General features: G+C 54.1%; 1 protein-coding gene and 1 long non-coding RNA gene across 32 annotated transcripts in view; one reads left to right on the forward strand and one right to left on the reverse strand.

The window, feature by feature from the left end:
• Window positions 1-23,649, reverse strand: part of TNS1 (tensin 1) — a 241,793-nt gene that overhangs the window by 179,761 nt on the left and 38,383 nt on the right. For all 31 annotated transcript variants that reach the window (XM_078328472.1, XM_078328470.1, XM_078328468.1 and 28 more), the window contains 2 exons: window positions 15,227-15,341; window positions 1,918-1,955 (listed from right to left, as the gene is read on the reverse strand). Coding sequence is in view for 22 of the 31 variants with exons in the window: in XM_078328455.1 (XP_078184581.1) it covers window positions 1,918-1,955; window positions 15,227-15,341 (153 nt within the window). In the remaining 9 variants the exon portion in view is untranslated. The remainder of the gene's footprint in view (window positions 1-1,917; window positions 1,956-15,226; window positions 15,342-23,649) is intronic.
• LOC108592277 (uncharacterized) lies at window positions 1,853-23,001 on the forward strand. The gene is made up of 6 exons (XR_008482281.2): window positions 1,853-1,997; window positions 7,266-7,437; window positions 8,093-8,211; window positions 8,819-8,995; window positions 10,034-10,137; window positions 22,491-23,001. It is a non-coding gene; the product is annotated as an uncharacterized LOC108592277 (long non-coding RNA).

A 23,649-nucleotide genomic window follows, 5' to 3' on the forward strand; every position in this document is an offset into this window, starting at 1 on the left:
GAGACCCACCAGCTGGGTGGAGCGCTCACCACCAGTGGGTCCCATTCCCTGTAGAGGAAACTCCTATACAAAGCCCATCTGTCTGGTTGCTTCCCTGCGAGTCTACCCTCTCTCCCGCTTAACTGGCCTCCTTGGGCAGGGCAGAGCAGGACTGCTGCAGCTTTGTACATTCTGAGTCCCCAGCATATGTAAGGCTCCTCAGGCTATGCCCCCAAAACATCATCTTTGGCATCTGCCTGTTCCCATGCACAAGGCTGCTGCATGACGAGGAGCCATCTGTACATCTTTCTGGGCCTCTCCGGGCCACCCATCTCCCCTATTCAGACCCTTCACTGCCTGAAAGTTCATCCCCTTATCATCCCTAAATGTATTCTGCTGTTGTCAACAGATGGAAATCAAGAGAAAGAAGGGAAGACAAGGCTGGGGAAACGTATGGCAGTAGGCAGTGATGGACGAAGAGAAGGAAGCACAAGGGCCCAGGGACAGAGAGCAGATGAAGAATTCCACTGGGACACTGTACCTGCTGCAAGCCAGGTCCTCGGCACCTCTGCAAGGGGAGCATTCCAAGCTGGAGTCTACAGATGGAGATGCCCTCCAGCAAGGTGTATGCTTGGCTTAAGTAAAGTCTCTTTGGAGGAAGAGTCCTCCCAGACCTGCCTGACCCATCAGCACCCCTTCCCCAAGGTAACACTTGGACCTCCAAGCTCCCAGTAACTGAACATCAATCATGATACTTTTGAGCACGTACCCTGCGCCAGGCGCTGGGCTAGGCACTTCACACACATTAGCTCATTGAATCCTCATAACAACTTAATGAGGGAGGCTTATTCCCATATCCTTGAGGATGAAGCAGAGGCTCAGACAGGTACATAACTTGCCCAAGGCCACCAGCTAATAAGAAGCAAAGCGTGGGATGCACCAGATACGGATCCTCAATTGCTGAATGAATTCTCCTTTTGGAAGCATATTCTCCTTCTACTACCTGAATTTCTTGAAAGGTCAAGTGTGAAGAGCAAACATAGGGGGTGAACAGGCAGGGAGGGGTTACAAGCAACAATCGGAGAAGGTGCAGATCTTGGCTGCAAGTGAGAGGCAAGGAACGCCATTTCCACCCTCAGGCAGAGCTGAGGCCATTGGACAGAACCATTTCCTTCCCAAACTCATAATCAGTCTTGGTGTCAATCCCCCACCCCCTGTTATTCCAAGAAGCTGATATATGACTCCTGGGTTCAAACCTCAGAGGATACATCAAGGCTGAGCCAGCCTGGCCAACTAGGGCCCAGCAATCCCTCCGGTTTTCTTGACTCAGTTTCCCTCTCCCACCAGGCCCAGCCTCAAAATACTCATGAGGAAACTGAGGACCAAAAGAAGACCTGGCCAATCAAGAGGGAGGCATAGTCTCAAAAGGTTCCAGACCAGCCAATCCTGACCTCCGATCTCATTCTCCACTTACTCCACCACCCACTTCTCTCGCCCTCAGGGTCCCATGGCTGTGGACACTGAGGTTTTCTAGGTAGGCCAAATTGGGCCAACTGGGGCTCTGGGCGGCCGGGATAATTGAAATGGATCCCCTCCCCCTTCCCCTGTACCCCTTGAGAACTAGCAGAAACACCTTCAAAGGCCGCTCCCTTGGAGCTCGGTCCCCACCAGCCACCTCCAGTGACCGCCCAGATCGCGCGCTGAGCCCCCCACCCGTATCCCCCCCACTCCCCAGCCTGCCCCTGCCCCCGCCCCCGGGCCTTAGCCTTCACCCCGACCTGCGCCCGCTCCCAGGCCCAGGCGCTTTGCATAAACAAAGCGAGGAGGAGGGACGCCCCGGGCACCGCCCCCGTCCCGCCGGCGCCCCCGCTCCAGTCCCGGACCCCGAGCCAGGCCTGTCCCAAGTCCTCCCGGGCCCGCCAACCCGCGGCCCCTTACCTTGGCCTGGCATTTCCGATGACAGGAGAAGCTGCAGACTGCAAGAGGGCGAGACACAGAAAGAAAGTTTTAGCCGCGAGGTATGAAATGGAAACTCCGCGAAATCTCCTCCCACCCCAGCCCGCAATCCGCGCTCGTGAGGGAAGGAGGGAAGGAGGGACGGAGGGAAGGAGGGACGGAGGGAAGGAGAGAGGGAGAGAGGGAGGGGACGGAGGGGGGCGGCTGCTGGGCCTGGGGGACGGGAGCGTCCGGGACTGTGGACCCGCGGCCAGGGAGGCGCCGGGCCCCCAGCACTAGCCCCTCCGGGTGTGAGAAGGTCGGGGGAGCAGGGGGGTTGCCCACTGGACCCCTGCCAGGGGCACAGGTAGCCCGGACCCAGGGCCCATGCCAGCCACACCAAGGAAAAAGGGGGGCCTTCTCCCCTTACACACACACCAGGCAGGCAGACGACATCGAAAACCACAATCACACTTACTGTGCCCCAGAGACAGACACACAGACCCAATTCAGAGCCCAGGAGAGAGCCCACGCACATACACACACCCACACACACACTCACCCAGAACCACTCCCACCCATCCACACAGCCATCCTCGGGCACACACAGAGCCTCACACAGATTCATCCACGAAGACCCCTGACCCAGGGCACCAACACACACAATTCTGTGGGACACCCTCCGATACAGCCTGACACAGATTTGTGGACACAGACACGTGAACAGATGCTCAAACTTCTTGTGCATGACTTGAAGCACACACACACACACCACACACACACACACACACACACACACACACACACACACAGGACTTGCTCTTCCTCCCATTACCAGAAGCTGGAATCAAATTTCCTATCAGGTTCCCAAAGCCTGGAATGTCACCAGCCCTGCTGCCCCACCCCACAGGACTCTGGGACTCCACCAAGGGATTTGGTGACCTCCCCGCAGATCTCATGAGTGGGTGAGGGGTCTCCTGAGCTGTTTGCACGGCTTTGGGTCTTGTTGGCTGCCCAGGACCTGCTAAGGCTGGGGGGGGTGGGAAAATGGTTAGAGAACTGGGCAGAGGGAGGTAGGGGAGTGCCCTGACTCCAAATCCTCTATAGCCACAGCCCAGAGCCACAGCCATCCACCCCCTTCTCCTGGATCTACTACCCTCCACCTCCTTCCAGCTTTGAACCAACCTGATTCTCAGCAGAGTGCAGAAAGGGAGGTTGAGGCACAGATGAAGGCCTGGAGCACCCCAAAGAGGCTCCAGGTTTCCCCACACTAAGGCTTCTGGTTTGTCTGAGGCAGAAGGAGCTGGGAATGGGGAACAGGGAGAAGCTGGGAGGCACACGGGTGGTGCCTGAAAAGGGACGTTGGCCACTGACCCCAGCATGGGATCTTCTTCTCTCAGAACCTAGTCCTGGCCCAGCCCAGGCCTGTGACTCACCGGTACTGAGCAAGGCTTTCCTGACCCCACCAGCCACCCAGCCCAGCTCAGGGACATCTCCACCCTGGCCACAGTAGGACATACTCCCCGCTCAGCCATGCCAGTGTTACCTATCTCTCTCAACTTTCTGCTCCTCCCTGTCCCTCAGCACCCCCATCAGCCAGGGGAGCAACTCCCTCCCTTCCCAAAATCGTCCCCTCTTGGACACCAGCAGCCTCCTCTGCCCCACACCATCCGAATAGAGAAAACTTACTCTTTTTGGGTCTGACAGGGTGTGCTCCTTCCAGTAAGGGACCTGCTTTCTCTCTTTATTTCTCTCTTTCTCTCTCTTTCTCTCTCTCTCTCTCTCTCTCTCTCTCTCTCTCTCTCTGTCTCTCTCTCTCTCCTTCTCTCTCTCTCTTCCTCCTTCTATCTCTCTCTCTCCCTCCTTCTCTCTCTCTCTCATACACACACACAGAGAGAGAGAGAGAGAGAGAGACTGGTACACAGGAGAGGCTTAATAAACATTTGCTGAGTTGGATCTGTCTGAAGACCTCCCCTGAGGTTTATGTGCACCCCATTTAGTTGTGTCCCCCCCCCACTCTCAGATCGTTCCTGAGCGGTAGACCCCACCTCAACATCTCATGTTCAACCAAAAAAGCATCCCTAAGCAACCACTTTCAGCCTCCAACCCCAGTCTAGACATGAGGGACAAAATGGGGGCCGGGACACTGCCTCCCTCCAGCAGGCTGCACACTCTGACACTTCCCAGAGTGCCTCAGGGCCTTGGCACTTGCTATGTTAGCTGCCTGGAACACTCCCCCTCACTCCAGCACCCCATCGTTCCCTGGGCCGAATCCCTCTTATCCCTTGGGAATCCACCCAAAGTCATCTCCTTAAAGAGGTCTCCCCTGACCACTTAAATTGGAGTCATTTTCCAATTATTCTTTCTCAGCACCCCGGTTATTTCCTGGTTACCTTCCGAAGTCACCCTGGGTAGCTTCTCTCTGGTCTATCTCCCCATACTGCACTCAGGAGGGCAGGGAGCATGCCTGTCTCCTTCACACCAGACCCCCAGCAGCTAGGACAGTGTCTCCTTCAGGCCCACGAGACCACACAGCATCTTTGTGCACACTAGAAGTTTGAGGCCCATCCTCTGGGAGACCAGCCAGATGGACACACAGCTCATGCGTAGTAAGTTGAGCTCATGCACAGTGTCATTGTGGAAATGGTGAGAAGGTGCCCTTTCTCCAAGCAGATCAGCCCTGTGCCAAGATGCATGGCTTGATAGGCAAAGGGTGGGCTGACTCCTGTGCTCTCTCAGGTAGGCACCCTTGGCAGCGCTTGGCCTACATGACCATACAGGGCAGCCCTGCCTGTCACACCGTGGACAGACACTCAGCAAATGCCCTCAAGTGGGGGGCAAGTGGAGAAATCATCAGGCAATTGCAGTATGCTATGCTGAGTGCTTCCTGCACACTGGAATGCAGAAAGCTTGTCCTTGGCAACTCTACAAAGGGGAGAGAAGGAAGACCACCCCCACCCCAGCTCCCAGCCCAGAAGACAAAAGCTTAGCAAACCGAAAGCAAGTGGCAGATGCCAAGCAGGACAGGCTTGGCCAAGCCCCCATGAATGGATTTTGACATCTGCAGAAATATCCGCCTCCAACCCCAAGGAGGCCCACTTGCTGAGTCTCCTCCAGGGAAGCCCCCTTTGTATGCCTGGCCACCTTTCTCGCATCTCCTCCCAAGGGGCAGAATGTCCTCCCAATTTGCATCGCGTCTGCTGTCATCTCAAGTTTGGACCTGCCAATCTGCTGGCCTCTCACTCTCAGAATGATGAAATAGTCCATGTACTACAGAAAAGGAAACTGTGGCAGCCAGCCTCTTGGGTAGCTGCCAGTGTTCTTGCCTCTGCTACTCATGCCCTTCTGGAGTCCCCTCCCACACTAAATAGTGCTGATTTATGTAATCAATCAGATACTATAGAAATGACAGTGTGCGACTTCTGAGGCTAAGCTATAAAAGACACTGACTTCAGCCTTGTCTTGGATCACTCATTCTGGGGGAAGCCAGTGACCATGTGGTAAGACTCCCAAGCAGCCCTACGGAGAGGGCCATGTGGTGAGGGGCTGAGGCCTCCTGCCAACAGCCAGCCCCAGCTTGACAGCATTAAGTGAGCCATGTGGGAAGTGGCTCCTCCAGCCCCAGTCAGACCTTCAGATGAATACGGCCCCAGTGACATCTTGACCACACCTTCATAAGACACTCTGAGCCAGAACCACCCAGTCAAGTCACTCATGAATTCCTGAGCCATGGAAGCCATGTGGAATAATAGTTTTGTATTTCTTTTTTCTTTTTTTGAGACATGGTCTTGCCCTACTCTGGCCCCAAGGCTGGAGTACAGTGTCATGATCTCAGTTTACTGCAGTCTACATCTACCAGGCTCAAGTGATCCTCCCATCTCAGTCTCCTGAGCAGCTGGGACTGTAAGCATATGCTACCATGCCTGGCTAATTTTTGCATTTTTTGTAGAGAGGGTGTTTTGCTATTTGCCCAGGCTGGTCTCAAACTCTTGAGCTCAAGTGATCCTCCTGCCTGGGCTTCCAAAAGTCCTAGGATTACAAGAGTGAGCCATGGTACCCAGCCTGTATGTGTGTATGTATGTATGCATGCATGTATATATGTATGGTGGTTTCTTTTTTGAGAAAAATTCTCTCTGTCGCCCAGGCTGGAGTGCAGTGGCATGATCTCAGCTCACTGCAACCTCTGCTTCCCAGGTTCAAGCAGTTCTCCTGCCACAGCCTCCTGAGTAGGGACTACAGCACACACTACCATGCCCAGCTAATTTTTGTATTTTTTGTAGAGACAGGGTTTCACCATGTTGGTCAGGCTGGTCTTGAATTCCTGACCTCGTGATCTGCTCGCCTCAACCTCCCGAAGTGCTGGGATTATGGGCATGAGCCACCACGCCTGGCCCGTCTGTATTTATTTTAAACCACTAAGCTTGGGAGTAATTTTTCCATGCTGTACAAAATCACTGCAATAAAAAAATGTATGCAGTGATTTCGAACTGGATACTGAAATCAGAACACAAGACCCATCAGAACGCAAAAGCCAAAGGCGGCAGATGCTGGGAACCGAGGCAGAGGCCATCTCCTGGGTCCTACCTTGCTCCTTGGTGCCTGCACACCCCTCTCTTTAACTCCTTCCTCTTCCCTTCCCCTACCCAGTAGTGAGCCATTGTGTCCCAGAAAGTAACTCCTAAGAGGCTAAGGTATTCTGTAACAGCCTAACTAAGACACCCTCCACCACCACTGCCACCCAGCTTTTCCTCCCCTCAACCACGAAAGGGGAAAAACCCAGGTTCCAACCCTGGGAACATCAGACACTGCTGGGGAGAAGCCAGTCTGTGAGCAACAGGGATGCTCACTCCCCAGTGACCATTTCTCATCAGAGGGATGGGGACACGCAGGGAGGAGCAAGAGCAGGAAACTTCAGCCTTCTCCTCTCCTTCATCCTCCCCAGATACACGTGTCAGGAAGGGCCCCACCTGAGCAAACCATGGCCTCTCAGCTCCTACAGAAGGCCCCACAATTACAAGCCCACCCATGAGCCCTCCTGAGCCAATGTCTGACCGGAGTCCAGCTGGAGCTCCATGGAGCGCCAGGAGCCCCATCTCTGCCCACGGTGTCAGCACTGCCCCCGCACAATAGGGCCCAGTGGTGGCCTGAGAGGGAGCAGAGAGCCCCTTAGTGGGAAGGGACCCTTAGATTACTCTGCTGGGGTGAAGAACTGCACCCCCAGCCCTTGGCCCCAGCTCCCGCCCCAGCTGGGCTGCCGGTACTCTGTCCTGGGGTTGCTTCCTGCCTCTCAGGAACACAGGAAGCCAACATTGTTGGGATCTAAATGGCCTTTTCCTCCTGGACTTGGGTAGGAAAATGAGCACATAGCCTCGGTGTGCACCTGACCCCAGCGATAACTACTCACATGCCCGGTCCGGCCTCAGCTCCTTCCCTGGCCAGCACAGAAGCACAAGCCCGGCCGCCCACCTGCTCACTGGCCACTCAGACAGCCCTGCTGGTTCATCTCCAGGACCAGGGCTGGAGGTATGCAGTCGTTAATTTAATGAGTCAACTTGTTTAGGCCATGGTACCTAGTTATTTGGTGAAACATTATTCTGGATGTTTCTGAGAAAGTTGGTTGGTTTTATTTTTTAGATGAGATTCACATTTAAATCAGTAAACTTTGAATAAAGCACATAAGCCTCCATAATGAGGGTGGGCCTCATCCAATCAGTTGAAGGCCTTAATAAAGAAGGCCCACCTCCCCAAATGAGAAGGAATTCTGCCAGCACATGGGCAATGGCACCCCGCCTGCCAACCTATCCTGCAGATTGAACCTGCCATGCCTCCACAATCACGTGAGACAATTCCTTAAATAAATCTCTTTTTTTCTACACACATCCTGTTGGTTCTGTTTCTGCAGAGAACCATGACTGACACAAGGTGTCTTGGGGGATGGTCAGGGGACATGGTGTGGCTCTGAAGTAAGAACAGGAAGAAACCTTCCAGATCAAACTTGTCCAACCCGCAGCCCGCGGGCCACATGTAGCCCAGTTCGGCTCTGAATGCAACCCAACACAAATTCATAAACTTTCTTAAAACATTATGAGATTTTATTTTGTAAGGCAGCGGGGCATATGAAATGGTTTCTTATATGCACCCAACTCTTCCTTCTTTCAATTCTTTCTTTTTGAGACAGGGTCTCAATCTGTCACCCAGGCTGGAGTGCAGTGGTGTGCTCACAGCTCACTGCAGCCTCGACCTCCCCAGGCTCAAGTGATCCTTCCACCTCAGCCTCTGCAGTAGCCAGGACCACAGGTATGCACCACCACACCCAGCTATTTTACTTTTTTGTTTTGTGTGAAGATGGGGTCCTGCTATGTTGCCCAGGCTGGTATCGAACCCCTGGGCTCAAGTGGTTCTCATGCCTCGGCCTTCCACACCACCCCCACCAGCCGAGACAGAGTCTTGCTCTGTCGCCCAGGCTGGAGTGCAGTGGCACAATCTCAACTCACTGCAACCTCTGCCTTCCGCGTTCAAGCAATTCTCCTGCCTCAGCCTCCCAAGTAGCTGGGATTATAGGTGCTCACCACCACACCCAGCTAAGGTTTTTGTATCTCTAAGCAGAGAAGGGTTTCACCATGTTGGCCAGGCTGGTCTCAAACTCCTGACCTCATGATCCGCCCACATCGGCCTCCCAAAGTGCTGGAATTACAGGTGTGAGCCACTGCACCTGGCCCCATTATGAGATTTTTTTTTTTTTTGCAAGTTTTTTTTTAGCTCATCAGCTATGGTTAGTGTTAGTGTACTTTATGTGTGACCCAAGACAATTCTTCCTTTCCCATGTGGCCTAGGGAAGCCAAAAGATTAGGCCCCCCATTCTAAATCATCCCATCCAGTGATGTTCATACTTTTATTTTTGCAGCCAAATTCCTCCCGCAGATGGGCTCTGACGTGGAACCACAGTGATGCTGGTTAAAATTCACTAAATGCTTGCTGTATGTCAGGCTCTGTCTGGAGCCCAGCCCCTATACATATATCATCTCATTTAATCCCATAGTAACCTCATGAGGGAGGTACTGCTGTTTGTCCCTTCTTAAAGGTAAGGAAACTGAGGCTTAGAGGGGTAGGCAATCAGCCCAAGTTCTCATGAGTAAGGGTCAGGCAGGGATTTGAATCAGGGCATCCAAGTCAAGGGCAGGATCACCACATCATCCTACCTCCTGATGCATTTGACTCCTAAAACCAGAGCTTCTCTGGCTGAGGTGGGAAGGGGTCCCAGAGCCCTGACTCTTTTAGACTCCCTTGGATTTCATCTCTTACCCTCTTTGGCCCCTAAAGCTCCTCCAAAAACCTTACAGCTCCTTCAGAACACTGTTTACAGCCTCTGAACTAGTCCCACCTCCTCATTTAGAGAAAAGGGGAGGCCAGACCCAGAGAGGTTAGGCATCTCTCCTGAGGTCACACAGCCAGGTGGTATTAACAGCAAGCCAGGGCTAGAAACCAGGGTCTTTCCACCCTACCAGGCTGCCTCTGGTGGCCCCAAGGAGGTCCTCAGACATAGGGCAGGAGCTGGGTCCCCCAGTGACGTAACAGGGGGAAAGATTTCCTAGAAACAAGGTTTCCCCAAATCCAACTGGTGCTGGCTTCTGCATAGGCTTGTCCCGTTAAAGGATGGATCGTCTTTCCAGATGCATCCTGCCCTAAGGAAACTGCAGGTGACTGTCCCCACTTCCAGGCTGAGCAGAGCCACTGAGAAGGGAAGTTGTCCGAGTCTGGGCCCCGATCAGGCCCAGATGGCAGCCCTTGGGCTGCTGAGCTGCCATCCTGCTCTCTTCCTGTGGGTTTCGCCTGGTGGGAGGTGCAGCCCTTGAGCAAAGCTCTGAGTCCACACGGCCTCCCTCGGGGCCCCAGTGCACATGGACTCCCATAGAGCACTTCCCTAGGGACCTGCAGGAAGCCCACTATTTGGGCTGAGGAACTCCTACTCATCCCTCAGGACCCAGCCTGCTCATGTCTCCCTGCTGAAGCCTGACAAGAACATCTCTACTGAGTCAGAGATGGCCCTGCACACACACATGCACCTGTGTCAGCTTCGGCACCATGCTCCATGATTGTCTGACTGTGTCTGTCTTCCCAGGTAAGGGGCTGGCTCTCAGCACCAAGACCCACCACAGCATTCGACCCAGAGGACAGCTCAGTTCATGACTGCCAGCCAGACGGCTGCACAGAGGCACGGAGGAGGTAAGCAGCAGCCTGCATGGGGAGCGGGGGTGCTATCCTGCCTCTGCAGATCCCAACCAGGGAGTTTTCCAGGCCCTCCCACTGTCAAGGCCTCAGCAAGTGTTCTTGGTCCAGCCCCCTTCATCATAGATGAGGCATCTAAGCCTGAGCTATTAATTGACTTGTCCAGGACCACCGAGGCTGTGAGAAGCAGGGCCAGAAGTAGATCCGGGGCTAGTAACTGCGCCTCTGCACCTGATTTCCTGCCATTGTCTCGTCTGTGTCTGTGTCTTTCACAAGGAGCCTTCATCCCTCGCATGAGGACCCATCTTCCAGGCACACACACAACCTCAAGGCTCCTCACAGCAACCCCCGAGAGACTCAAGATAGGGTTCATATGCAGGAGGTCACAGGGGCTCACAGGTCTGGCGGAACCCCTTTGTCTGTTCATCTATGACGCCCACACGTCCCCCGCCTTAGTTTCTTATCTGCCTTATTCTTCTCTGAGTCTTCCAGAACCAGGGCCAGACCCCAGGTTCCCTTCATCTCTTTCCTACCGCCTTCGGCCATATGACATCAAATGGGAAATGCAAGAGGGAGGGGAACGGAAGAGCTGCCCAAGCCATAGGTCCAGGCAGCCAGGGGAAGACGGGCCGAACACCCCAGTGTCTCTAGAGCTAAAAGAGCTTCCTCCCCGCCCCCTACCTGTAGCAGAAGTTTCTTCAATGTTGCAAGTCCCGTGGAGACTGGGAATCTAGGGCCTTGACATCCATGCACCACCCCACCCCACCCACCAACCCCGAGCCATTAATTAAGAGAGTTGCCATGCTGTAGCCAAGACTTGAAGGCTGAGAGCAGAGCAAACCCAGTGAGTTGGGCTCAGTGAACAGACACGAGCTGGAGTTTGGTCCACACGTGCCCCCTCCTCCAGGGAACCACATCGGGTGGCCTTGGATGGGTGGGTGAATGGATGAATGAGGGGACCTAGCCACCTCCTGCCATCTTGAGCTCCTGGCTCCAAAGCACAGACAGTTGATTCACTCTTCCATCTCCCACCAGTGAACCCAGTGGCCCCAGTCCCCTTGCTGAGGCTGTACACGTGGCCTGTGGAGCCAGGAGTCTTCCTCCCTATTCTCTATCCTCCTCTGGCCCAGTCCTGACACCTGCTGGTCCTGCTACCCAGTAGCCCTGGCTTTCTTCCCACCAACTCCCCACCCTCCAGAGCCCAGCCAGAGCTGCCAAACCAGTCTAGCCACCTGCCATCCCCTCCAGTCCACACCAGCAGGGCAGGGCCGTGTCTTGCTCACCCTGGGAGCCTTCTGTTCACATGGGGTCAAATCCTCTCCTCAACCCAAGCCCTCAGGCCAGGTCGGCTGGGGAACCTAGAACCATGGAATGTGGGCCCACCGGAGACTCTCTGGAGCCAGAGGCCTGCCCAGGTCACGCAGTAAATGTATGCAGGTCTTCCTTCTGCCCCCACCTCCAGGCTGCCTCCTGTCACCCTACTGGGAGTCCCTGGGATGACGGGAAGACACTGAGGCAAGAGGGAACTCTGGGGAAGGGCCAGAGGCTAATTTATGCATTCTCACAGTGCAAGGCAGGGTGGGGGGCTGTTACACAAACAACATGCAAAGCTTTACCCCTAGCAATTCTGCTGTGACATCCCCCGCAACCCAGCTCCAACCCTAAACCGCCGGCAAGTCCCTGCCAGACCTCCTGGGAGGAGGGTGACACCACGTGGCTGATTTCGGTATTGCAAACATCGTGGTTGGCCCCCTTAAACTCATGCTGGGTGTTCCAAACGTTCGGTTAAGCACCATGAACCTCTGCCTTGTGCCCATAGCAGGCCTTGCCTGGAATGCCCTACACACACACACACACACACACACACACATGCTTTCAGCCATCCACTCACCTCCAGCACCCAGCTGAAACACCTTCCTCCCCTGAGAGCACACATCCTGAAAACCCGACTCAGGCCTCACTTCTGGGTGCCTTGGCAAGAGATGTCACCGCTCTCAGCCTCAGTTTCCTCCTTTGTAAAACAGGGATGACACCAGCACCTTTTGGGGGGTGTGAACATCAGATGAGGTCATGCACGTGAGCGCTTGGTATGCAGTAAGTGCTTTCGGAATTGTTCAGTGGGCTCCAGGCCAGCCTCCCAGCCTGGTGGGCCTTTGACATGGAGGGAGGGGCAAGAGAGAGAGGCCAGGTAGAGAAAGCCATATGAGCAGAGGCTCCAAGCAAAAAGGACATGGCCCGCTTGGCATATTTGGCATGCCCAACATACTGAGGAGCCATGTGAGGTGCCAGTGGTTTGAACATGGAATCAGGAGCAGAGGAACATGGGCAGAGAGATGGGCAAAGGCTGAGCCCACCAGGCCTGGCAGCTAGGGAAGAGGTCTGTGCTGTCACAAGGATTGTGAGGGAACCCAGAGGCTTTAAGCCAGAAGCTGACATTACTGGATTTATGGTTTTAAGTCCCACTGGAAGCTGGTGTGGAGGGTGGATTGCAGAGAATGGGTCAGGAGACAGGAGAAGGTAAAGGTGAGTCAGTTGCCCACAGGACAAATGACGGCAGTGGAATTGGGAGGGGATGATGCCAAGAAGCTCAGGGACTCCAGCGGGCCTTGGGAGGCCCTACAGTTGATGAGATGGGGGGTGAAGGAGAGGGAGGCATTGGATGGGGCAACAGGATGAGTGAAGGTGTCAGCCATGATGTTGGGTGCAGGGACCTCCTGCTGATTTCACTGTGTGATCTGGGACAAAACACCAACTTTTCAGGCAGCGGTGACACTGGCCATTCCGGGAGCTGATGAAAATAGTGATTGAAAGCCTGGCAGCCAACAGTTCCTCCACTGAGTCTGACTCGGGGACTCTTAAAGTGGCCTCTGAGCTGCCACAGAAGAGGGCTGCGGTGTGCCTTCTTTGCAGAAATCCCAGTGCCAAGCACATGCCACCCACAGAACTTCCACAAACCAACCACATCCCATCCACACACCACAAAACATGTCACCACGTGACTTCCTCCATGCACCTTCCACAAACCCTGCACACAGCTTCTACATACAGACCACATGCCATCCACATATCAACCACACAGCCTCAGCACACGTCATCCACATGCCAGCCTCACTCTCAGCACACATCATCCACACACCAACCACACACCAGCCACACATCATCCACACGCCATCCACACACCAACCACACACCCTCAGCACACATCATCCACACGCCATCCACACACCAACCACACACCCTCAGCACACATCATCCACACGCCATCCACACACCAACCACACACCCTCAGCACACATCATCCACACGCCATCCACACACCAACCACACACCCTCAGCCCACATCATCCACACGCCATCCACACACCAACCACACACCCTCAGCACACATCATCCACACGCCATCCACACACCAACCACACACCCTCAGCACACATCATCTACACACCATCCACAAGCAACCACACACCTTCAGCACGCATCATCCACACACCAACCACACTTTCAGCACACATCATCCTCATCCACACGCCAACCACACACCAGCCACACACCCTCAGCACACATCATCTACACACCATCCACAAGCAACCACACACCCTCAGCACACATCATCCTCATCCACACGCCATCCACACACCAACCACACACCTTCAGCACACATCATCCTCATCCACACGCCATCCACACACCAACCACACACCCTCAGCACACATCATCCTCATCCACACGCCATCCACACACCAACCACACACCAGCCACACACCCTCAGCACACATCATCTACACACCATCCACAAGCAACCACACACCTTCAGCACGCATCATCCACACACCAACCACACCTTCAGCACACATCATCCTCATCCACACGCCATCCACACACCAACCACACACCAGCCACACACCCTCAGCACACATCATCTACACACCATCCACAAGCAACCACACACCTTCAGCACGCATCATCCACACACCAACCACACCTTCAGCACACATCATCCTCATCCACACGCCATCCACACACCAACCACACACCAACCACACACCTTCAGCACACATCATCCACACGCCATCCATATACCAACCACACACCCTCAGCACACATCATCCACACGCCATCCATATACCAACCACACACCCTCAGCACACATCATCCACACGCCATCCACACACCAACCACACGCCAGCCACACACCCTCAGCACACATCATCTACACACCATCAACACACCAACCACACACCAACCACACACCCTCAGCACACATCATCCACACGCCATCCACACACCAACCACACACCTTCAGCACACATCATCCTCATCCACACGCCATCCACACACCAACCACACACCAGCCACACACCCTCAGCACACATCATCTACACACCATCCACAAGCAACCACACACCTTCAGCACGCATCATCCACACACCAACCACACCTTCAGCACACATCATCCTCATCCACACGCCATCCACACACCAACCACACACCTTCAGCACACATCCACACGCCATCCATATACCAACCACACACCCTCAGCACACATCATCCACACGCCATCCATATACCAACCACACACCCTCAGCACACATCATCCACACGCCATCCACACACCAACCACACACCAGCCACACACCCTCAGCACACATCATCTACACACCATCCATACACCAACCACACACCCTCAGCACACATCATCCACATGCCATCCACATACCAACCACACACCCTCAGCAGAACCTCCACATGCCATCACATGCTGATCATGTATCGCCCACATGCCATTCACGTGTCATTTGTATACCTTCTTCATGGTACTCACATGACATTCATATACCTTTTTCATGCCATTCATCCTCACACAAGCTGCATGCCATTTCCATGCCTCCCACCACCTGCCGTACCCACCACACCCACCCACATGCTTTTCATCTGGTGAGCTCAGCATCCTCCCCCAGAGGAGAACAAGGCGCCAGGTTGGGACCCCAAGGATATGTGCACAGCAGAGTCCCAGCCTGGCCCAGGCCTGGCCATCTCATTCCCCTGCTGGGCCCTCCCATCCCCCATGGCCCAGCCAGCTACTCACCTTTGCACGTGCAGCCTTCATGGGTGATGACCTGGCGGCAGATCCCACAGGGCTTCACCTTCTTGAAGGTCTTCACCTTGAAGTGGTGCGTCTTGGGGGCCTCCAGATCCTCTGGCTGTAGGAGGAGAGGCACAGTCAGCCCTGGGCAGAAGGCTGGGGTCCTGGGAAAGGAGTCTAGGGGTCTGGGAGAGAGGTAGACAGGGACTGGGAAAAGGATGGCAAGAGCCCTTTAGGGCCCAGAGGAGGGAGGAGGGACCAGGGATAGAGAAAGGTGAGGGTGTGACAGGACATTCATCCCAGACTCAGGTGGGGCCCGTGGCCTGAGTCCAGACAGCAGTTGGAGAGCCCAGCTCCTGGGACCTGCAGCCCCCACATGGCTTCCCACGTTGGCTTTCTTTTGATTTATCCTGAAGGCATGGCTCACACACAGCAGACTGCACTAACTTTAAATGTATTGCTTGATACAACGTTCCACACATCCACCCCACAGAGCCACATCCCGGAAGACTCCCTCATGGCCCCTCCCAGTCAGTGTCTCCGGCCCAAGGTTCATGCCACTGGCTTCCATCACCAAAGAGTCATGATGCCAGATTTTTTAACTTCCTCGAGGTGGAATTATGCAATGCGTAGTCTTGCATTTCGCCTCCTTCACACACAACGAATCTGAGGTCCCCTCGGATGGCTGCATCCCGCACAGCTCCTCCTTTGTCCCTCCTGTGTGCTGTTTCATTGTGTGGACACAGCAGGTTTATTCGTCCGCTCTACTGCTGATGGGCCTTCGCTCCTCTAAACCATGGTCCCACAATGCCATTTCCCCTCATTCTTTCCCCATTACACCATCCCCTGGCCCAGCCAGGAAGCCTTCTTCCATCTTTATTTTCAGTTCTCTGCATTGTGAAAATACAGAGATGTGAACTATCCTTTTCTAAACCACCACCTCATGCATGAGAAGCAGGCTGGCAGCCCAACCCTCCCTCTGAGCCTGACTTCCCATAAAGCCCTGGGTCAGTACCTCTTCACCACTACCACAGGCTTCAATTGCTCTCTCTGGATGGCACCACACCCCTGGAGCTCTGGCATTCTGTCCTTTGAAACCACATCTGGGAAGATGCTCTAAGATGCAAAGCCCTGCACATACCCTGCCCACCTTGCGGGCCCCTCGGGGTAGTGTCCCTATTCAGAGGACTCCCCAGGACAGGCATCCCCTGCCCCAGGCACTCACCCTGGGGTCTAGCCTGATTCCCTTCCCAGCTGCAGCAGGAGGGCAGGACATGGACACCAGCAGCTCCCTCTCTCCCATCTCCCAAGCACAGACCTCTCTGACACCCTTCCACACACACAAGTGTGCACACACAGAGACACGATCCCAGTCCTGCAGTGTGCGTAGCCAGTGGGAGGAAAGTCCACTCTTTCCTGTTCCTTTCCTTGCACCTGCTCCAGAGCCCCCGGGTCTGAGATAGGGACCAGAGAGGGGAACTGTGAGTTCAGAGGAGGTAGAGTGGCAGTGTCTCACACACAAGCCCATGTGTCTAGGACTCCTATCTGAAGACACTGCAGAGATGAGTCCTGGGTGACAGAGACTAAGCCATATAAACACAGAGAGAAAAGCAAACAAAATGAGACTGAGTCAGAGGCAGAAACCCAGAGAGGGAAAAGCATAGAGACAGAGGGGCAGAGAGAGAGAGAAAAGGACAGGGGAGAGAGAGGGGTGCAGGAAGCAGACAGGACAGAGAGGAGCAACAGAGAGACAGAGAAGAAAGACCAAGATAAAGGCAAACAGAGACAAGGAGAGAGATGAGACAGAGACACGCAGAAATTAACAAGGGGGTCAGGGGATCAAAGAGAGACAGAAGGACACAGAAGCTCCCAAAGGCCAAATCCCGGAAGATCGGAGCATCAGAATACATGATGATAGGAATGGCTTCAATGCGTCCGTGCTGACAATCAGAAATGCAGTCATCACCACATAATGACAGTGGTCCCACAAACATGATACTGTATTTTACTGTCCCTTTTCTCCATTTAGATATGTTTATATATACAAATACCATGTGTTATGGTTCTCAGCCTGCAGCATTCAGTACAGTGACTTGCTGTGCAGGGTTTGAGCCCAGGCGCTGCAGGCTATACCATCCAGGGGCATAGGTGTGCGGTAGGCTGCACCATCTGGGTATATATAAGTAATCCCTATGGTGTTTGCACAATGTCAAAATCCCCTAACAATCCCTCACTCAGAATGCGTCCCCATGGTTAAGTTTAGTCAGTTACAACTCATGACTGTAACTGAATAAAGTGCAAGTTTGATAAGGCACAAGATATTTACATCTCCAAGCACCTCCCCACATCATACTTAGAAATTAAAAGAGGAAGAAAGTAACTTTTCCTGGCTTCCTCTACTTTAATCACGTGATCAAAGTTATCATCCCTCTGATGGTAATGGGGTGACGAGGCCAAGCTCCAACCAGGAGCGCACTGAGCACAGACACGGTATCCCTGCCAGAAAGCCTCAGTCTGACTCTAATCATGAGGAAACATCAGGCCAACCCAAACTAAGGGACAGCCCACAAATTAAATGTCTTGGAATCTGCAGAAGGGACAAGGTCATGAAAAATCAAGGAACGGCTGAGGAGCTTTCGAGATTGAGGACAGCACAAAGACCTGGCAACCAAAAGTAACGACCGCTTCAGAACCAAGTTCTGTTGATGCCTATGAGGACGTCACTGGGACAACTGGCAGGACTTCCCTGGGTCTAGAATGGTTGGTAGTAAGGTATCCATGTCAGTTTCCTGATTTTGATAGCTGGGCTAGTCAGGTAAGAGAGTCCTTGTAGAAAAATCAGGAAAGTATTTAAGGGTGGTGGGGCATCATGTCAGCAACTTACTCTCAGAGTTCTAGAGGGAGCAAATGTTCTTTGCACTGTATTTTCAACCTTTCTGAAGTTGGTTAGAAATGCAGAGACAGCCGGGCACGGTGGCTCAAGCCTGTAATCCCAGCACTTTGGGAGGGCGAGGCGGGTGGATCACGAGGTCAAGAGATCAAGACCATCCTGGTCAACAAGGTGAAACCCTGTCTTTACTAAAAATACAAAAAATTAGCTGGGCATGGTGGTGCGTGCCTGTAATCCCAACTACTCAGGAGGCTGAGGCAGGAGAATTGCCTGAACCCAGGAGGCGGAGGTTGCGGTGAGCCGAGATCGCGCCATTGAACTCCAGCCTGGGTAACAAGAGTGAAACTCCATCTCAAAAAAAAAAAAAGAAAGAAAGAAAGAAAAGAAATGCAGAGACAAGGCCAGGCGCGGTGGCTCACGCCTGTAATCCCAGCATTTTGGGAGGCCAAGGTGGGCGGATCACGAGGTCAACATATCGAGACCATCCTGGCCGACATGGTGAAACCCCATCTCTACTAAAAATACAAAAATTAGCAGGCGTGGTGGCACGCGCCTGTGGTCCCGGCTACTCGGGAGGCTGAAGTGGAAGAATCACTTGAACCCAGGAGGCAGAGGTTGCAGCGAGTCGGGATTGCACCACTGCACTCCAGCCTGGCGACAGAGCAAGACTCCCAATCAAAAAAAAAGAGAAATCCAAAGACAAAAGCCCAGGCTAGAGGTGGGGACAGTGCAGGCGGGGAGCCAGAGCCCAGCAGTGCCCCCTTGTGGTCAGAGAGGCCTCTGCAGGATAGCTCAACCAGCAACGTCCTGGGTACTGATATTCCTGAGAGCTGGGTTCTAGGAGCTTCTGCTGGGAGTGGGGTGAGGATGGGGCAGGTTACTGCCCAGCTCTGGGCCTCACTCTGTGGCCCCCTAGGAGGCCACTAGGAGGGGCGGGTAAGTCCCTTCCATTCACCTGTCTCACCGCCCCTGGTTTCCGTCTCAGGCCTGGACTCGGGGCCTTCCCTTAAATCTCTGCCACAGACATTCCAGGGAGGGGCCCTGGTCAGTGTGAACTGCAGCAGTCCAAGCCTGGGCCCGGGGGAGGTGCAGAGAAGGGACCTGAGGTTCCGTTTAAGTGCTTCTGGGGGAGACAGACAGGAAACCCTAAAGCCAGCTCTCCCAGTCCGACTCTTGGCCCACCCCGTTAAGTCAAGCAGAGCTGCCCACTGCAGCTTACCCAGCAAACTTCCCTCCCCAGGCTGCATATCCATCCCTTTCCCCAAAGCCTGGGGATACAGTCCTTCTTCCCAAAGCACAGTTGGGGCAGCAGAGTCTCCCAGAAGAGAGTCCTTGCCGCCCAATGAACCCCTGGGCAGCATGTGCAGCCTTCCAGACAGGCTTCTCCCAGGGGCCCCAGTTTCACCTGCCCTGTGGGCCCAGCCCCAGGAGATCTCCTTGCTGGGGCCTGGAGGGAAGGGGCAGGGCTTCAGGTTCATCTCTGCCCTTGCTCAGGCCTCTCTAAGCAGCACCAGGGGATTCCCCAGCACACTCCTAACCCTCAGCCCTACTGGGTCCTGGCTCTAGCTCTGGCTAAGCAAGCACTGGGAGAGGAGTCTGGAGACCTGCCTTCTAGACGTGGCCTTGAGAATATCAGTGACCCTTCCTGAGCTTCACAGTCCCCAAATGAAAATGAGGAGTTTGGACCAGACTGAGTGTAGAGAGAGGAGGAAATGACACAACAGTCCCTTTGAGGTAAAGGGACTGAAAGTAATGGGGGTGGGACTTGCAGATGATTCAGAGTGAAATGAATGAGGAGACATACCCCTCCAAGGAGAGGCTGTGAACTCTGGTGGGAGTGAGGGACTAGCTCTGCCACCTCCAGCCAAGTGGCCCCAGGCTCTGCTGGCATCCGCTTAATTCCACTATAATACAGGGGCACTGAGGTGATCTTATTAAGAGTCATCCCATAGGTTTGATGTCCCGGGATGCTAGGAAAAAGTCTAGGGTCGGTGAGCCTCCTATCCTCACATATCTGAAGGAACAGTCATTGTAAGGAGGGACCAGTGAACATCTATGAAGTTCAGAAGGCAAACCCAAACCAGTGGGCAGGCACTGCAAGAAGGCATCAGGAGACCCCGTGGGAAAGGGAACTTCTCAACAAGCACATGCTAAAATATGGGCTAAGAGGAAAAGCCGGGTGACCAGTACCTACCCAGGCTTCCCCGCCAGCTGTTATGCAGGTACAGGCAGAGGATGCAAACAAGCCCCATTAAGTCCGAAGTGCTGCTCAAGGGCAATGTTTCCTGACAAGTGGCAGACAGCCCCACGGAGCACACCCGGGCCCTTCCTTTGCTGGCTCCAAAGGAACCTACCTGAGGGAACTCGGAGGCAGAAGGAGACACAGCCACAGCAGGGAGCTGTCTGGTCTCTCCACTGTTCCTTCCATCCCTTCCCCCAGCCTCTCTCAAGAGCCTGGGCCCAAAACAGGGGAAAGGGTCCAGCCTGTAAGTCCTTCTCCTCTCTCCAAGCCCAGAGCTCTAGCCCCCACCCTGCAACAAGCCCATCCAGCATCAGAGGGCTTTCATGACCCTCCAGGCTTCCTCCCCCTTCCTCCCTCCATGCAGCCCAGCCTTCCTGCCTGGGCCGCCCAGTCAGAGGGGTGTGGCACATCTGGCTTGGACAGCCTTGGCGAGAGTCCTTGGCCCTGGGGTAGGGAAAGCTGTTTGCTGGTTCCTCCCTGCCCCGTGGGAGCAGAGCAGCAGTGAGGGTTGGGTGGTGATGAAAGGGGGCTATAGATCCTGGGGTCCCCAGCTCCTGAGCTCCTCCTACGAAACTGCCTCAGCACTGCTTCCCACTTGCCTTCCTGTGGCCAGAAAGCCCTGGATGATGTAGGGAGAGGGCTGGAGTCTGTAAGCCAGGGAAAGGGGCCACCACACACAGGCCTAGGGCAGACCTGGGAGACAACTCCCGTCACCTCGCTCAGCCTCCTGGCCATCCACTGCTCTGTGCCCCCTCACCCTTAGGCTGGGAGGTCTGGTGGGCATCCAGCTGTCATGTCTGTGGGGAAGGCTCGAATCCCCAGTGCGGCTGCAAGCTGGCTTCTGGGAGTCCCATGGGCACCTCAAATTCCAGATTCCTCCAACCTGCTTCACCGTCTCACACACACAAGACCCCCACCCCCAGGCCCTAGCCATGCTCTTGGCCTGACCATACTGTTGGTCGCCCTGGGTGGAAAGCTCTGAGTCACACTCAACTCCTCCCCGCACCCCCGCCCCCATCTCGGCAGTTGCCAGATCCTGTGGAGTTTGCCACCTAAACACTCATCCTCCCATGCTTTGTAACCCTACTGCTTCTGCCCTGGATGAGGCCTTGGCACTTCTGCCCAGGACTGTTGCAGCAGCCTCCTGGGCCCTGACATTAGGCTGCTCCCACCCAAAGCACTTATACAACCTCTCAGGATCACAGCTACAGCTCTGTAGGGTCTGGCACCTCCACTCACCCCAAATGCTGCCATGGCTTCCCAGGTGTCTGGGATAAACCCTGCCCTCCCTGGAGCCAGCAGGAGGAGAAGTATTGGTTCCTACCCATTCCTCGCTCCCAGTCCCAAGCCCCAAGATCCACTTCCCAGCTCCCTGCCCTGTGTCCACTCAGGCTGTTCTACGCTCCCCACCCGCCCGCCACCCCCTGCACCTCTGAACCTCTGCCCAGGATGCCCTTCCTCCCCTCTTTGCCTGTCCAGCTTCTAGGCATCTTCGAGGGCCTGATTCAAACCTCATCCCCTCATTGGGGTTCTTCCCAGATACCCCTGGACCTGTGTCAGAATCCATTTCCCCATCCTCTATCCCCTCATTTTATTTTGAAAAGTGCAAAAGCTTCGGAAAAGATGAACACACATGTGCCCTTCCCCTATGATCACACTCAGAAATTCAGCATCAATACAATCCTATTGTCTCATACAGAAACTCTACTGCCCCAAGAACGTCCACGAGAGCGGCACTTGGTTTTCATTCTTATTTTGGATTCAGGACATAATCAGGATCCTGAACTGCCTTTGCTGCTGGGTCTCTCATCCTTTAACCAAGACACCTTATCTATCTCTCATTTTTCTTTTCTGATACTGACACTTTTAAAGGTTTCAGGACAGTTGTTTTGCAGAATGTCCCTCGATTTGGGTTTTGATCATTTTCTCGTGCGTCAGTGCAGGCTAAGATTCTGGGGAGGAATATTATTACCTCGGTGTCCCCTGCTTTTCCAGCCGCTCTTTTCTTTGCGCCTCACCATAGTACTTGCTGCAGTCTAATGGCCCCTGCACTTGTTAGCTGGGCAAGGTGCTTAACTTGCTCTGCCTCACTCTACTAATCTGTTAAATGGACTAAAGACAGTCACCTCCCATAGGCCGTTGTGAGGATGAAATGAGATCATGGCGCATGGTGAGGCCTCAGCAGCGGTGAACGGCGATTCGTGTTGTCTTTTCTGTGGGCATCAGACTACCCACCAGGCAGACATGTCAGCGCGCACATAGCTCCATGTCCTCTGTGTCCAGCACAAATCTGAAGAATCACATGGGTGAAGCTACTGCCTGGCCTCTGTTTTCTGTAGCAAAATTATACCCCATTCCCATGGACCTGCCCTCAGAAGAGAGAGAACGTGGGGCCACTCCCATCACCAGGCAAGACAGCAGGTGACCCGGTGCTGTCATCTTCTGGCTGAGAAGATGCTCCTGGTCTCCAAGCACTGGGAACCTCCAAGGAGGGCAGACAGCAACATTTCCCCAGTGCTTTCCAGGCCACTGCCAAGAGCCTTTCGCTCCTCACTCAGTTTCCTGAGTGAAATGAGTTCTCTCTCCTCAGACAAAAATGGAAAAAACAAAAAACAAAACAAAAGAAAAAGAAATTGGTTCTCTCCATCGGTGTCTGTCTGTCTCTCTCTCTCTCCGATCCTTCTTAATGCAGGTTGCCCACATTTCTGAGCATCAAGCCCATTTTCTGCATCAAGCAAAATCGTGTCCTGGCTTGGAAGGGCTCAGAGATGGGGTTAGTCTGAGGCCACCTCAGTGGGGCCAGGTGCCCTGGTGAGGGATTGGCATGGATTTCCTCATTTAATCCTCACAAAGACGCCCTATGCTGGGTTAAGGAACTCACCCACGGCCCTACCTGCATGTCCCTGAGTGACTTCCTCACCTACGCCTGGCTGGAACAGAGACTCAAATCCCTGCCTGTCCAAAGCGGAGTCCCAAGCACCTGCCTACTGCACTAACCAGCAGCTCGGCTGCATCTGCCGACAGCTGCCTATCTGTGGCAACCTTGGGGAACCCTGACAGCTGTATCATCAGCGGCTGGGCCCCTCTCTGAAAGATCATTTACTGGCTCATTTCTCTGTGTCTTATCCAGCCTCAACTGTTTTCACTTCCTGCACTTGGATTTCTGAATTCTCCAATTCATCTTCATTATTCTATTTTATTTTATTTTACTTTAAGACAGGGCCTTGCTCTGTTGCCCAGGCTGGAGTGCAGTGGTACAATCAAAGCTCGCTGCAGCCTTGACCTCCCAGGCTC

Source organism: Callithrix jacchus, chromosome 6 (assembly GCF_049354715.1).
Source record: "Callithrix jacchus isolate 240 chromosome 6, calJac240_pri, whole genome shotgun sequence".
Lineage (NCBI taxonomy): Eukaryota > Metazoa > Chordata > Mammalia > Primates > Cebidae > Callithrix > Callithrix jacchus.